The sequence below is a fragment of the Chionomys nivalis genome, chromosome 9 (genome assembly GCF_950005125.1).
Source record: "Chionomys nivalis chromosome 9, mChiNiv1.1, whole genome shotgun sequence".
In the NCBI taxonomy this organism is placed as follows: Eukaryota; Metazoa; Chordata; class Mammalia; order Rodentia; family Cricetidae; genus Chionomys; species Chionomys nivalis.
The window spans coordinates 835,363-851,379 of record NC_080094.1 but is presented as its reverse complement, the minus strand read 5'-3'; the positions used below and the strand labels follow the sequence as shown (position 1 = coordinate 851,379).

At 50.5% G+C, this 16,017-nt stretch overlaps 1 protein-coding gene across 17 annotated transcripts in view; it reads right to left on the bottom strand.

Moving 5' to 3' along the window:
* Kcnq2 (potassium voltage-gated channel subfamily Q member 2) overlaps positions 1 to 16,017 on the bottom strand; it is a 58,769-nt gene that overhangs the window by 27,797 nt on the left and 14,955 nt on the right. For all 17 annotated transcript variants that reach the window (XM_057782050.1, XM_057782058.1, XM_057782051.1 and 14 more), the window contains exons 2-8: positions 9,768 to 9,858; positions 8,684 to 8,810; positions 8,188 to 8,363; positions 7,385 to 7,510; positions 5,549 to 5,659; positions 4,935 to 5,030; positions 1,198 to 1,292 (exon numbers count right to left, since the gene is read on the bottom strand). In XM_057782050.1, coding sequence (XP_057638033.1) covers positions 1,198 to 1,292; positions 4,935 to 5,030; positions 5,549 to 5,659; positions 7,385 to 7,510; positions 8,188 to 8,363; positions 8,684 to 8,810; positions 9,768 to 9,858 — 822 coding nt within the window. The remainder of the gene's footprint in view (positions 1 to 1,197; positions 1,293 to 4,934; positions 5,031 to 5,548; positions 5,660 to 7,384; positions 7,511 to 8,187; positions 8,364 to 8,683; positions 8,811 to 9,767; positions 9,859 to 16,017) is intronic.

The following is a 16,017-nucleotide window of genomic DNA, read 5'->3' as shown; positions in this document are numbered from 1 at the left end:
AAAAAGTTGAGGGAAGTAGGGGAAACAACAGAATAAAGAAAATTAGCCCACAGCTCAGTCCTGTCCCAATGCCCTGCAAGGAGCATGGAGCTTGGGGCAGGGCCAGGCAAGGGCTCAGGGCTCCAGAGGAGCCTGGGGTGGGTGCTGAAGGAGGAATGGCAAGGCCATCTTTGTCCCAAGCAATGCCCGGCTGTGACTGGTGCAGGCAGAGTGGTGGATGGTCTATCAGACCGTTGCCAGATCCCTGAAGATGATCCCCAGCCCAGGAGTCCTGGAAGAGCGCTGTGCCCATGCTACCTGGAGGTGACTCTGATGGATAGAAACAGGTGGGATGAAATGCTCTGACAGAGGCAATGAAGCTGAAGCTGGTCCAGCCTCTTCTCTCTCACAGCACCCAAGGGGCTCTGACTTAAAGCATCTGGCCATCCATCTTCACCTGAGCTCAAGTTTTGTGCACACCGTTCCCAAGCCAGTGCTGCTACCTGACTTCTGAGCAGTGGCCCTCAGTCCAGCTGACACTCTTCCCTGGTGACCCCCCAGAAAGGCACTTCCTGACCTCTTCCTGCTTTTCAGATCCTCGTGGGGTATCCTTTCTCTGCCTTGCTAATGCACGCACACACACATGCTCACTCACGCACACACACACGCACATGCTCACTCACTCATGCACACACACACTCACGCGCACACACACACATGCCCACTCATGCATGCGCGCGCGCACACACACACACGCATGCTCACTCACGCATGTGCGTGCATACACATGCTCAGTCACTCGTGTGTGCGCACACACACACACACGCACACACACTCACTCATTCATGCACACCATCATCACCCTGGTCTCTTCTGGAGAGCACAGTCAGAAGAATATAGTCACCACTGCCCTTCTTGGGCATTGCAGCACTAAGGCCTTCACTCATCTCACGGAACAGCTTGGGGTGGGGATCACAACACAATGTTCCCCAAAGAGGAGTGGAAAGCAAAGGATGGGAACAAGAGTAAGAAATAAAAGCCACGACACTGTAAAACAAAGAACAAAATCAATACGGTGAAATAAACCACACAGAATCCTTTGTGGAAAAATACATACGCAGGGGAAAAAAAAGAAATAAAAATTAATGGGGTAAAGAACAAATGGAAATTAAAAAGCAAACCACCATGCAGGGTGGGGAGGCCGGGCTGGCGCGGTACCTGTACATGGGGACAGTGACTGTGCGTTCATAGTACTGCCATGTGGAGTGCAGGTCGGTGCGTGAGAGGTTAGTCGCATAGAATCTCCAGGCAGACTGCAGTGGAAAGAGGTGAGATGGTTACGGCTGGGCTGAGGCTACCCCGCTCCAGGGACCTCCTCGACATAGAACTGCAGCCCCCGTGCCTGTCCTCACCCCACAGCCTCAGGTGAGAGATAACTCTGGCTCTGGCTCACAGTGAGCCTTGGTGATCTCCTTCCCTTCTGTCTCTCCTGACATGGGGTGGGTGACTTCACTGCCCTCCCCAGACCAAACAAGACCTAACCCAACCCCATGACACCTAGGGAGGGAGGTAAGGTAAGGAGGTAGCTCCTTCCTCCAGGCAAGATGGCGCAGGCTCGGTCTTCCTCACTGGCTCGGGCTTCTTTCCATTCTCTATACGTTTTTGTTGTTGTTATGTTTTGTTTTGTATATGCAACATAATCCACACAACATAAAGTCCATCACTTTGACTGCTTTAAAGTACACACGCCGTTGCGTCACCATGGCCGCTATCTAACCATAGCTTCTCACCCTCAGAAAGACATGCCCATCCGTCCACACTCCCATTCCAGCCTCCTCCAGGCTCTGAAGCATCAGCCTTTTAGTCTCGAGAGATTCAACTGCTTCTGAAATTTCCTAACCATGATTATATGGTCTGTTAGTTTCTTACATGGAGGGAAAGGCCCTCAGAGCTGACCTGAACTTCAGTGTGCACTCAGCTCTATCCCTTTCCTGACAAAACACTTGGTTGTACAGGTGTGTCGCATACACTTTGATCATCCACCAGTGATCATAGCTATCCCATATTCTGGCTGTTATGTATAGAGCATGATAAACACGGAAGGTTTTGGCTGAATACCTGTCTTGGGTTCTAACAAAGGAGAGAACGTGTGGGTAAGGAAACAATTCCATGTGTCACTTTCTTTTCTGTTTTTCTCTTCTTTTTGGTGCTGAGGATAGAATCCAGAGCCTTACACATGGGAGACAGGAGCTCTACCAGTGAGCCCAGCTCTGATTATTGTCTTCTGAGTGGTTGCTGTACCACATATCCCCTCAGTGATGTGTGAAGGCCCAATGCCACCAAGTCCCCACCAACACTTATTTCCCACTTTTTAAAGTTTTAATCATTCCAGTGAGTGTGAAGTGGCATCTCATGATTTGATTTTCATTTCTTAATAACATAGCATCTTTTCACAGGTTCATGGCCAGTTGTCTCTCTTCTTGGAAAAATGTCTCTTTGAGTCCCTTGCCTCAAAACCCTCTGGATTGTTTGTCTTTTTGTGATTGAGTTTTGGGGGTTCTTTATAGATTCTGGATATTAAATTTATTTCCAAACTTTTCTCCCATTCTATGGGTTGTCTTTTCATTCTTGAATGTCCTTTGAGGAACAAGTTTTTAATTTTAATGTTCTCTATTTTCTTTTGTTACCTTGGTGCTTCTTGGTATCATATATAAAAGATAAAAACAATAAATCTTGTTTACTTCTTTTTTTTTTTTTTTTTTTTTTTTTTTTTTTTTTAAGATTTATTTATTTATTATATATACAACTTTCTGCCTCCATGTATACCCACACGCCAGAGGAGGGCACCAGATCTCATTACAGATGGTTTGGAGCCACCATGTGGTTGCTGGGAATTGAACTCAGGACCTCCGGAAGAGCATACGGTGCTCTTAACCATTGAGCCATCTCTCCAGCCCGAAATCTTGTTTACTTCTAAAGTGTTTAATAGTCTTAACTTTTTTACTTAAGGCAAGGTCTCACTATACATCCCAGGCTAGCCTCAAGCTCGAGATCTTGCCTCTATCTCCAGAGTTCTGGGAACACAAGCAAGCACCACATCATTGAAAAAGAAAACAAAACTCCAAACAGAGTATGATGTCTGTGGTACAGAACTTAGGAGGCTGAGACAAGAGAATCACATGAGTTTGAGGCCAGCTTCTATTACAAAACAAGCAAAAAAGCAGTAACAATAACAAAACCATTTGTCCAACACCATGGATTGAAACAGTTCTCATCTGTAAGCAGCCTGCAGATGTGCTACTCAAATGGGCACTCACTGTTCTGCTGGTGTACCTGCCCTTAAGTGAAAACTACACCATTTTGATAACCACAGCTTTGTAATTTAGAAGCTTAAAGTGTGAGTCCCCATACTTTGTTCTCCTGATTCAGCATTGCCTGGATATTCAGAGTCTGTTATAATTCCATAGACACCTTAGGATTAGCTTTTCTGGTTTTGCAAAAAAGGGGTGGAAGTCGTTGGACTTATGACCAATGCAATGGACCTGCATATCAATGTTTGGGAAGAGCATTTTAACAAGATGAAGTCTTCTAGTCCATGAACATGGACTTGCTTTGGTCTTCATCAATAGTTCAGTTACATAAAGTACATGGAGTCCGGGTTGGCCAGACTGACTGCAACAGAATGGCGATACTTTGAGAGCTTAGGAGGCCCTGGTACCTCCTCTGAGACTCCCCTCCAGGCATTTTTCTGCTTGGGAGCCAGAATCATACCCAAGTGATAAATCTCTTGAAAAACCAGTCTTTATACCCTTGCCCCTACCTCAAGGCTACTGGGGTCACCGCTAACCAAATCTTTGGCCCCCAAACATGCAGGAAGGCCAGCTTCACTCAGAGGAAGGACCTTTTGATCAATTACTCTACGGCCTTGCATCATAAATGGGTTGGAGATATCTTGAAGCTCTAGAAGACATCTTGAACTCACAGTGGGGAAAACCGTGCAGGTAAGGCAGAGACACTTCACCCACACATGTCCTCTGTCACTTGTGGGTGAAGTGGGGACAGCATATGTTGTTGCTCTTTAGTGTCACTTCTGACTTTTGGAAGACTCATAGGCAGCTGCTGAATGGCCTTTGAGAGGAGTATATGGGGAGATACTGAAGTTTTGCTGCCTTCTGTTAAACCTTTGGACCCCATGGGCATGTAGTCATTTTCTTTTTCAAATGGGCATTCTGTTTTTGTTTGGTTGTTTTTTTTTTTTTTCAATTACGAAAAAAACAGTAGCCATGTGTTCATGTGTTTTGCGGTGAAAGCTATGTAATACATACACAAAAAGAGGCTGGACCCAAGGTTGAGACTGTGAAGGCCACACCTTTAGAAAAGAGAGACAGATATAGGGCCACATTCAGCTGGCAAGAAATCCTGGCCAGCTCCAGGGTCCAGCAGAAATATGTCTTCTTGCATGCATGCTCAGGTGTTCTACATTCCATCTGCCCCTAAATGATAAAGCCAGCTGGATAAGCTCAGTGAAGGAAGGCACAGTGTCCACAGGCTGAGCAGCTAGGCTGAATTAGCACAGATGTGGTTCAAGAGCCATTTGATGCCAAACTGCCAACATCTCTAAGCTGTGGGTCTCATGGCTGCAGAACGGATATGATGAGACACCTACCCACAGGGCACTGGAAAGATCTGCATGGTTACTGGGACAGTATGGCCTTAGCCAATAACCTTCTGGGAAGAGGGCCAGACAGCATTACTACCGTGAGTCACTGGGTGTGACCTCAGGCTGTCTGAACTATTCTCATATTGAAAATAATCTTGTCTTCCAAACATGGGTCTATCCATAGACATGGAAAAGTCTGGTACAGCCATTGTCAATGCCAAAATCTTGGTGGGCTCCCTTCTAGGTAAGGTGGAATCAGAACGGGGGTTGGTCCCTGGCAGGAATTGAGGCTCACCTGGATCAGACCTGCTGCAGGGTTCCGCCGCTTCTCAAAGTGTTTTTGCCGGTGCTGCTCTTGGACTTTCAGAGCAAAGCCAGATCCCAAAATGCCCTGCAAGTCACTGAGGTCAGACCACACCCTGGGACCATGACCCTCCTCACCCTTGCCTACAAGACTTCCTGCATCCTTGGAATTCCCTAGCACCTCATCACCTAGAGACCAGGCTTGGGGGACTCTCTGGCCAGATCCCAAACAGGAGCCCTCCTAACCTGCTCTGTCCACAAGGGAGCTGCAGCCAGCTGCCCTCTGCCATCCCCAGTGCGGCAATTGGCATACCCATCCTATTCTGTATAGGGTGAATGAGGACCCTACTGTCTAGGGTCATTCAGACGGGATAACCACAGAAGTCAACAGAGCTGTGTCAAAAGGCCTGGTCTAAAGATTCTAGAAGTCTACATACTGAGATAGCCATCTAAATCAGGAAAGCCTCACTCTGGTCTGGTATGGGACCTCTCTAGGGAATGTGAACCCCATGGGGACAGTTCACAGGTGGCCTGTGGTCAAGTCTTACAGGGAGTCTCTGAGACACCCCCTAACATCCCTAGGGCAGGAAGGGGTGTAGGACTCACTGCAGGAAGAGCGAAGAACGATACACCAATGAGAGTAAACGTCGCGGCCAACAGCCTCCCATTCCAGGTCTGAGGGTACTTGTCCCCGTAGCCAATGGTCGTCAGGGTGATCTGAGGGGCAGGGGGCTCCGGTCACTTAGGAAGACTGGCAATGGCCTACCAGAGGCCTTTAATCCCAGGCCAGACATCCCTGCTCAGTCGTGAGAAGCTCTCCCAAGTAGTTTGCCTATATCTTTGGGGGCAGCTGGACACTGAAGCCACTCAGACTTGGGCTGGACAGACAGGAGGGTCACCCTTGTTACATCACCCATGTTAGGGCAAAGCAAGGCCAGGGTCAGTAAGGCTATCCTTTATCCTTCGATCCCACCAAACCCCAATCTCTCTTCATTCCCAAGACTCTAGGGAACACTTGAGATGGGTGGGCTACACAGTACACTCCGGAACCAAACAAGAACAGCGGTTGCCATCGGGTGAGGTGCTGACGTATCTAAGCCCCTGCTCTGTGCTCAGAAGTAGGGGGCATCAGTGAACTGATAGGAAGTGCAAGGATGCCAGGGTCCATAGAGGGCAAGGAGAGTAGGATTCAGGGATGATGGGGACAGTCTCTCAGGAGGGGAGGAGGGTAGTGGTGGCAGGTAGGGGGTGGCCAAGAAGACAAATGAGTAGCAGTGAGGGGGCTGTATTTTAGGAACCAGCAGACATTTTAAAATACAAGAATTACTTCGAAACAATAACGATAAAATGTTTGCTTCAGTTCTGGGAGAAAAGAAAGGCCTAGGCTCAAAAAATTCTGAAGAGAATGGACTGCATCTCGCTCCAGGACCCAGGGGCCAGCTGGTTACAGCTCAGATCTCCTGGACGCCAAGCTGATTCTTGTGGCAGAGCCTGGGTACACAGACAGTCCAGTGGCTCCTGTCCTGTGCCCATCACACACTCGCCATTGCTACTTACCTCCCAGCCTTAAATTCACTTCATTCCCACAGCCCTGCTCCTTCCCAGGAGGACATTAGGAAGATCATTAATAAACTACCCTGTGGCTTCATCCCCGGGGACGCTGTCTGATCCTCTCCCAGAGACTGCAAGTGCAGTACCTGTCTAGATCACCATCTGATGGGTTGTCAGGTGACAACAGCCTCTTCCCTGAGCCTCCAAGGAGTCCAGAGCTTTGGAGTAGGAGGGGCTACAAGAAACCCATTTCTCTCTAATTGGGATGGATCTCAGGACTAGTGTGGTCTTCAGAAAAAAGGGATCCAGGAAAGCCTGTCATCCTTGCCCACTCCAAGCAGAAATCCAATGGTGTCTAACAGTCCCTCTGAAAAGGGACAATGACAGAGGACTCTGGAGTATCCAGAGTCCAGCATGGGGAGCCTCAGTCATAAAGGCCAGGTAAGGTTCTAGCATTTGGGCAGCAGCAAGTCAGGGTCACTGTCAGCAGGTTGCATACCATCTAAAAAAGCCCCAGAGAGTCAGGGCCCCCTTTGCAGTGTGTGTGTGTGTGTGTGTGTGTGTGTGTGTGTGTGTGGTCACTCAAGCTTTTATGTGGGTGCTGGAGATTCAAACTGAAACTTGCATGCTCTTCCAGCAAGCAGGTGACGGGGAGAAAGGAACCCAGTCTGTCCGCTACCACATCTACCAACACAATAACATCACCCTCAACTGTTATCTCCATCATGACTACAGTCAGCCACCAGGGGGCCTCCAAGAGACATGCCCACCCCAGTCAGCCTAAGGGCTGGCTGTCAGGTCTCTCCTCCAGGTCCCAAGGGGCAGGCTATATCTTCAGGGCAGCAGTATCAAGAGGACGTGGAGGAGGAAGTGATCGTGACCAGGACTTACCAGGCCCCACCAGAGTGCATCTGCATAAGTGTCGAAGTGGTCATTCTCACCCTTCTCTGCCAAATACACCAGAAAGGAAGCCAGGATGAGGCAGAGGAATCCGATGTACCAGGCAGTCACCAGTTCCTGCAAAGGCAGAGAACGTATCATTGCCCCACTCGGGCCAACTCAGACAATGTCAAGCGTGAGAGCCCTGCCCTGAACTGTGCACCTCAAGGGCCTTGGGGGACAGAGTCCCCTCGCGAGGCCAACAAGGTACAGCTAGAGTAGACACTGGTCAGGGCCGGCAGCAGGGCTTGTCTGATAATCAAGGGTGACTTCTGGCCGACCAGCACAACGCTTTCAACTGAATATTTTAGACCTTGGAGCAGAGCATCCAACAGCCCAGTAGACATCCTGTCCATGGCTGGGAACACATACCCCAAGCCAGGAACTGAAGTCCCAGCACTGGATACTGTGGAGATATCCTCAAAAGGGGGTGCAGGCCTAAACAGGTATACACTCAGTTCGAGTTCCCTGGTCAGCAGCCACTACAAGCCACAGCTTAAACAATCCCTACGCAGGTGATTCAGGCATAGTATCGATCCAGGCCCTCAGAACCAGGAAGGGAAACACTCAGCTACAGGGGCTGCCAGCAATAGGGAGGACAGCTCAAACTAAAAATAGAAAAGAGCTTCTGGGGATAGATGAGGAAGGAAGGGGGAAGATCGCCCATACCTGGTCCCCGGTTACATCCACTTTAGAGCACCCCCAGACTTTGGAGCCAGGGTAACCAGCAAGACCCAGGCTGGGCCAGGGCTCACCTTGCTGTGAGCATACACCACGGATCCCAGGAGCTTCCAGGTGCCACCCCTCCGGTCCATACGGATCATACGTAAGATTTGCAGGAACCGCAGGCTCCGAAGCGCGGATGTGGCAAAGACATTTCCCTGGGAGCCGGCAGCCAACACAGCGATGGAGGCAATCAGCACCATGATATCTGTGGAGACAGGCACAGTGCCCAGGGTCACCTCCTCTGGACCCCCAAAGGATCAATGGCCCCATAGACATGCAAGGTCATGTAGGGCCTGCGGAAGGGTGGTTCCCAGTGCCCATCCTGCCTACCTGCGGTGTCCAGGGAAGACACCCAGCACTTTGTCCCTGCCAACATCTAGGCCCTGTCGCCAGGGGCACCAACTTCACGTCAGTAGTAAGAAAGCTTCCAGAAGACCCTCCCCTTTCACTCAGCCCACAGTGGCCAGGACAGAAGCAACTCCTGCCCCAGACCCAACTCTGGTGGCCATGTCGGCCAGGCCTCACCAATCACACAGAATGGCTTCCTGGCAAACTTGAGCCTGCCCCTCCAGCCTCGATACCGGCAGCAGCAGCCCGCAGCCCAAATCCTCACAAAGTACTCAACGCCAAACACCACGATGGTCACGATTTCCTGGGAGGTGGGAGGAGCACAGATGAGGATACTGTCAGGTCTTAGGAAGGCTGGCTGCATACTACACCGGCAGTCTCAGGACAGGGATAAATAAAGTCCCATGGCTCAGGAGCTAGAAGTTAGAGCTGCAGGTCTACCCCACAGGTCCCCCAGCTCATGTCAGCCAGGACTGAATCCCTTCTAGATACACTTCTCCCAGGGCTCACTGCTATCAGCAAGTCCTGGCCTGTAGACTGCCAGAGGAACCACCCTTCCTGCCTCCCTTCTGAGCGAGATCTGTCCTGTTTGAGATGGCCTGGGAGGCTCTGGTGTCAGGGTACTGGGTGGGCACACTGACACCAGCACTGAGCGAGTTCTCAGTCAGAGCGAAGGGAGAGCGGGTTCCTCTAGAATTCAGGCAGCCCCGGGGCAGTGGGGGCAAAGTGGGTGGAAGAGCATCCTAGTGGGATCGCTCTCCTTGAAGGGCCACCTCCGTTACCAACGGCAACAGAGCAATTACGTACTGTTTCCATGACGCCCACCCCGGCCCCATCGCAGGGTTTATGTGAGTGAGCATCACGGCCTCCCACCCCTTCACCCACATCTTCTGTGGAGCACCCACACTTCCAGTGGAAACACCTATGCACTTAGACTCCAGAGAGCCGGGTGGGAAGGAGAGGTGGTGAGAGCTGTTTGTTGTGATGTCACTTCTGCTATGGACTGGGAGTCTGGGAACGGGCTTGAGGTCTGCATCACAATGCCGGAAGCAATAGTGGCTGTGGATGCATGAACGCCTTCTGCTCTGAAGGAGCCCTGGATACAACGGCTTGACTTGCTCAAACACTCAGAGTTAGGGACATAACTGGAGGGCTCCAAGACTTGGGAGGAAGACTACTGCAGAGGTTTCAGCACGGGATCAACCAGGGCTCTTTCCCAGCCAGGCTTCTCCCCGCTGCCCTACCCAAGGGTGCGGCTTACCAAGATGTAGAGGGCCCCCTCTGAGCTCTTCTCGTACTCCTTGATGGTGGAAAATACAGAAAGGACAAGGCAGGAGAAGACCAAGAGAAACCTGCAGGAGGTGAGAGGCACAGGGTTAGTGGGCCAGCCTGGGATGAGAGTCGCTGGAGGGCACTCAGTAGCAGGGAGAGCACAGTTCTCACCGTTTCCTACCCAAGACTCTGTAATCACACTGATTGCTGGCCAGGCCCCCTCCCTTTCTCTGGTCTATCTGGTTTGGGTCCTGACAGCCTTAGCTAGTGCAAGAGCAATTAAAAGAACCAACTCCCACACTGCCCCACAAAAGACAAATATTCATACTTTTTCATGAAATGCAACACTTCCTCCCTAGGTTCAGAGGCAGAAAGCTTCTCTTCCAACTGGATTTGGTGCTGAGCAAGAACATTTCAGATCATCATTCTAGCCTTGCCCTAGCTGCCATGGTCTCTCCATCTCCCCTTCCTTAAGATGTAGAGACCCCTGCAGACCAGCGTATGCTGTAATTATTTCTCTCTCCTTTTTTACCTGACCCTCCTTGGCCTACCAAAATTCTCCTGCAAGACCTCTGCCTCTTTCATGGCTATGCGCATCCTCTGACAAGCTGTATGCCTTCTCCCTTACCCAACCCCAGAGGACAAGTGCCAGAGTCCTACCACAGGAGCCCAGCTCAGAGCCTTTGACAAGGGCACACCAAGCAACCTAAACACATGATAGCACGGCAATAACACTGCCGGCTGAGGACCACCACACCCACACCTCATCCCGTGAGACTGGAACAGCTGCAGCTAAATCACCAGAGACAGACTCTAGGGCCGGTGAGATGGCTCAGCAGGTAAAGACGCTTGCTGTCAACCTCAGGACCTGAGTTTCATCCCTTAGACCACATGGTAGGAGAAAAACAATTCCCATAAAGGGGATAGGGTGGAGAAAAAAGAGGGAGAGAGAGAGAGAACTATAATAAAAAATTTTAAACAGAAAATGAAAACTCCAATACAAATGAGCCTCGCGGGTGTGCATGGGACGTGTGTGTGTCAGGAACCCATCTCTTAGGCAGCTCCCCTGCAGATGACAACCCATCACACAAAAGAGGCACATCCAACACGGAGTCATGGGGTCCTGTGCATGGAACATGCTTGGCCACAAGGCACCAAGAAGAACTTCACATCCATCAGAACCACAAGAACTCTTGCTCCAAGAGTTTCTCGGGCCTGTTTCCACCTGCCAGCCGTCCCTGGCTACCTTCAAAAGCCAGGCGTCCATCCACATGCCCAGCACACGATGATAGCAATGATGATGACTATCTCAACAGAGCTACCATGCTCCTGTTGGGCCTCCGTGTCCTCCTGTGACCCCTACCTGGACAGCAGACGAGTCCAGAGGGTCAGGTTCCTTCCACACAAATCTCCCTCTCAGCCTAATGCGTGGCACCAGCCACTGTCCCCACCCCTTAGTTCACAACTTCCCTCTTGCTACTCTTTGATTTATGCGACTGCAGGCTCAAGGTGCTGTCCGCAAGGCATGCTCCCTTGGGTGGTCACCTCCAGCCCAGACAGGTTTGGAGCACAGCACAAAGGACTCGCGCCCAATGATCTCCAGGAAAACCAGGAGTGTTAAGCACACAGAATTGTTCTCTCATAGGAATGGACTTAAAACCTGTTCCTCTATCCAGAAAGCTGGGAACTGGAGGTGATTCACAGTCTGGAGATGTGCATTATCTGCTGGGCCAGGGATATCAAGCTCCCACAGCCAGGACCAGAGGTGGCGAATCATCCAAATGACCTCTACTATAGCCGTATGACTGAGATCAGGCCAGATCCTTCCTTAGGCCCATAAGCTAACACAGGTAGCCCATCTCCAGAGCCCATCCTGTTGGAAGAAATGATATGTACCCTGAGTAAAGTTTCAATGTAATTATGCCTCCTTGTATACCAGGGATTGTATTACACTAGGAAAATTTCCCCCAAATTCTATTGTGTTTAAATATGCTGACAATAACCCCACCCCCGGCATCAGACTCTCTAGATGCTAGAGTCTAGAAAGTTCGATCCAGGTTGACAGAGTCAATGAACCAGGCTTCATTCTCACCTCGGCACAGTTTGCTTCCCTACCTGCCATGACCACCTGCAGGGTCCTCCTCACAGACATACCCCTTGTCACGTGTCTCCTTGGGGATTGCTTCAAACACAAACAGAACCACTTGTCATTGAGTTGCTGTTATCTGTGTGGGGACATGTACCGTCTCTCCTCTACGGCACAGACATACTCTACCTCCTAACTGTCTTTTCTAGTCCAGGGTTCGGAGTGCTCACAGGTAAAATCCTAGCCAGCCAGTGCCAGAAATATCAGCCCAGGATTTTTGCCCAGACAACCAGGACAAAGGTGACCCTTTCCACCTGGAAAATGGTTTTAGCCTAGGAAATTAGTCTGTGAGTTAAGTCCCAGGGAACCAGCCACAGGCAATGGGGAAGAGAAAGAGCACACAGCTGAGCCCTCCCATCCAGGTCTGCCAGAACCCCTGGAGCTGCGGGAGATGACGCCCATCACTAAAGATGCTGCATTTGGTTTCTGGTCCTGCAGATTAAAGACCTCTGACTTTTCTAGGCTGTAAGTGGCTGAGGGTCAGGGTAGGTCTTTCTACAATCTCACCACTCATCATAATGGTGCTGTGGTCTACCTCGCCCTGGCCCCTTCCCTTCAGACAACCACAACCAATAAGACATAAGGCAGAAAACAGGGAGCTGTGGGTCCTGTTTGGTTGGCAGAGTTCCTGCCTAACATATACAGGTCCCTGGGTTTGGTACCCGGCAGAGTATAAGCCAGGCATGGTGATGCATACCCATCATTCCAGCACTCAGGAGGTAGAGGCAGGAGAATCCTGAACCCCCAAAGCTGGGTCCCACATCCTGAGAGGAAACAGTACACAGCACACAGGTCCAAAGGCCCACTGTCTAGGTGAAGAGCCTAGGACCACCAGTCTGGCATCTCAGACCCTCAAGGTCCTGGTCCCACGTTCCCAAAGCATAACTGGCCCATTGGGGTAGCGACAGAAATTCAAGCGTTTCATTGATAGAGCCTGGCACATATCAGTAATCAATACATACCCATCCTGTGCAATCATCAGTTGCCCACCTGGTTGCCTGAACTCAGGGACCTGCTGTAGGCCTTACTTATAGAGGCTTACTATCTCATCCCCCATTCAGCAGACTCCTGGCACCAAAACAGGGCTCTGAGACCTCCATGATTCCAAGTACCTAAACTCTGTAGAGCGTGACCTGTACTGTGGTTTTTGACAAAAGCGTCCATCACATCTGAAAACACAGCAGCACCAAGACGTGGCCAATGGGATACTAGCACAGCCACACTGAAATAGACAAATGACTTGCATAGGTAAGGAAAGGACAAGGGGACTTAGCCATGTGCTTGGGGACCCCAGGTGAGTTAGCCGTCAAAGGGGAATGCCCTGATGATACTCTAGGACTGCCATGGGAAGAGATTTGGGGCCAGGTACCACCAGCAAATGTCTCCATCACTCAACACTGACCTCACCAACATCTACCCAGGATCTGGTTACCCTGCTCTCAAAATGCCAACTAGCAGGTACCATGAAGACCCATGCAGGCTGGTGAATATACCATGCCATGACCTATGCAATATGCCATCAGACATATATCCAGCCCAAGAGGATGGTGAGGTTGGGATGGTACTCTCAGAAAGACACAGGGAACTGGCCAAGGGAGATATATAGAAGTATAGAGTTCAAAAACCGAAGTATAGAGTTCAAAAACCGAAAAGTAACTCCAAGAGACCGAGAGGAAGCCAGCTGGCGTGAGAGACAGTGAACCCTATCACTCTGATCACCGGTCAGAAGTCAAGACACCATTTCCCCCCAGCGAGAGCTGAGGATGCCGCCGGGGCCCACACTGTATGTTCCAGCTTGAATCAGGCCACAGCAGCAGATAGCCAGCAGCATTCAGGAAGCATCTGTCACCAGGATCCTCAACCTTAGCCTTAACTAAAGCTCCACCAACACCGGCCCAGAAGAGATGCACGGTCCCTGACCGTCTTCCTGGACTTAGGTCCCAGGTTTGTGGCTCCTGAGAGCACCCAGCCCTGGAGCCCCAGGCTTCCGACAGGTCCCAGGTTTGTGGCTCTGAGAGCACCCAGCCCTGGAGCCCCAGGCTTCTGACAGGTCCCAGGTTTGTGGCTCCTGAGAGCACCCAGCCCTGGAGCCCCAGGCTTCTGAGAGGTCCCAGGTTTGTGGCTCTGAGAGCACCCAGCCCTGTAGCCCCAGGCTTCCGACAGGTCTCAGGTTTGTGGCTCTGAGAGCACCCAGCCCTGTAGCCCCAGGCTTCCGACAGGTCTCAGGTTTGTGGCTCTGAGAGCATCCAGCCCTGGAGCCCCAGGATTCCACGCTCCTGTACAGAGGCTCTGGCGGCAGTGGCGGCTGCTGGAGCGATCAGAACAACACAAAAGCCACAGTCACATTTCAAAACTGCAATTAATTTCCTTTGCTCATTAGCCAATTTGTTCAATTAACTAAGCACTGAAAAGATAAATAAAAGAAAGTACAGACATCTCGAATGCCTCCTAGCACTTATTCCGACTGCCTGGGTGTCTACTCCCAACAGCAGGAAAGGAGAGGGAAGAATAATGGAGATGCCCGTGCCCTGATAAGGATCATGGAGGCTTGAGTGGTGATGAAAACACGTGAGGAACATGGAAGTATACCAGGAGCAGCTTAGCCTGGGCAGGAACCCAGAGGAAGTTTCCACAAAGAGGGGTCCCTGGGTCCAGGGCCTGCGGAGTAATGAGGAGCTAGCTTGGCCAGAAGGGAAGCAGGGAAGGTGTTTTGACCAGAAGAATGATTTGGCAGAGAGGATGGATATGTGCTGGACCTGGGCAGAAAGGAATTCAGGGCCAGGGACAGACCTTCAGGGGCAGACCTCAAAGACAGAGAATCCACACTTAGTTCAGAAAATCCAGTTCCCCGTGGTACAACATATTGTTTTATGTTAAAAAGACCGAAGGGACCCTGTCTTCCTATTACCCGTCTCACTTAACCCTTCCTGTACCAGTCAGTATTCCCTCCCTGCCCCCTTCATACCATCTGCATTCTGATCCCTCCCTTGAAACCTCCCTGTTTCCCCTTAGTGGTTTCTTGGGCTTCTTGGCTTCATGCACAAGACCCGTGCGAGATCAAACCAGACTGGAAGAGTGAGACAGTCATGAAGTCCCACCTCTGGCTGAAGAGCTATTGGCAAATTAAGGAGGCTGGATTAGATGGAGCCCATTGTCTTCAAGGATCCTGCCCCCAGGCGGCTATCTATCCCCCAGCCCATGGCTTGACACTCACTACACATTAGCAACACCAAGTGGACCAAGTAGGTTTTTTTTTTTTTTAAAAAAAAAAAAGAACACATGAAGTTGAGAGGGAAAAAATGGTGGTGGGTGGATAAGGGAGCGATTAGAGAGGGGATGGTGGTAAGTTTAAAAACACATTATATGCATGTGTGAAATCTCAAACAATAAAAAGTGAAGAATAAATTTATCCAGATTTTTCCCATAAAAAAAAAAAACTAAAAAGAAAAAAGAAAAGAAAAACATCACTGAATCTGAGCCAATGAGATAGCTCAGCAGGAAAAAAAGAGTCTATCACCTGACCCGATGACCTGATCAGTCAGACCCAAATGAGAGGAGAAATCAACTTGGCACATATGTGCATGCGTGCATGCACACACACACACACACACACACACACACGTCAAATAAGTAAGTGAATTTAAATAAAAACCACTGAGCCCTCTCAGAACATTCTAGGGGCCCTACAGGCAGGGGCAAGTATGAATGTGGCCACGATGACCTGGTTATGTAAAGCCAATGGCGGGAACATAATCCTAGTTCCCCAGAACACTCTCATGCAGCCAGCGGGTTATATATCATCCACCGTACAGAGAAAAACCACTCTGGAGCCCTGCTACCCCAGCAGCCTCCAGAAAGTGCCTGCCATGGCTCCTCCACTCCACGGTTTGTTTTTTAAGTTTTCAGAACAGACAGAGCAGATGGCCCCCTCCAGGAAGGCTGGTGCAGGGGAGGCTGCGAGGGACACGCAGGAAGAGCAGCGCCCACGCTGCTCTTGGAAGCTCAGAGACAGGAAGGAGCTCAGGCTGTGTGACCAGGCTCCTCCCAGGCAGGAAGCCTCCAAGGAGAGGGGGCCTAGCCTAACCATGCCTCC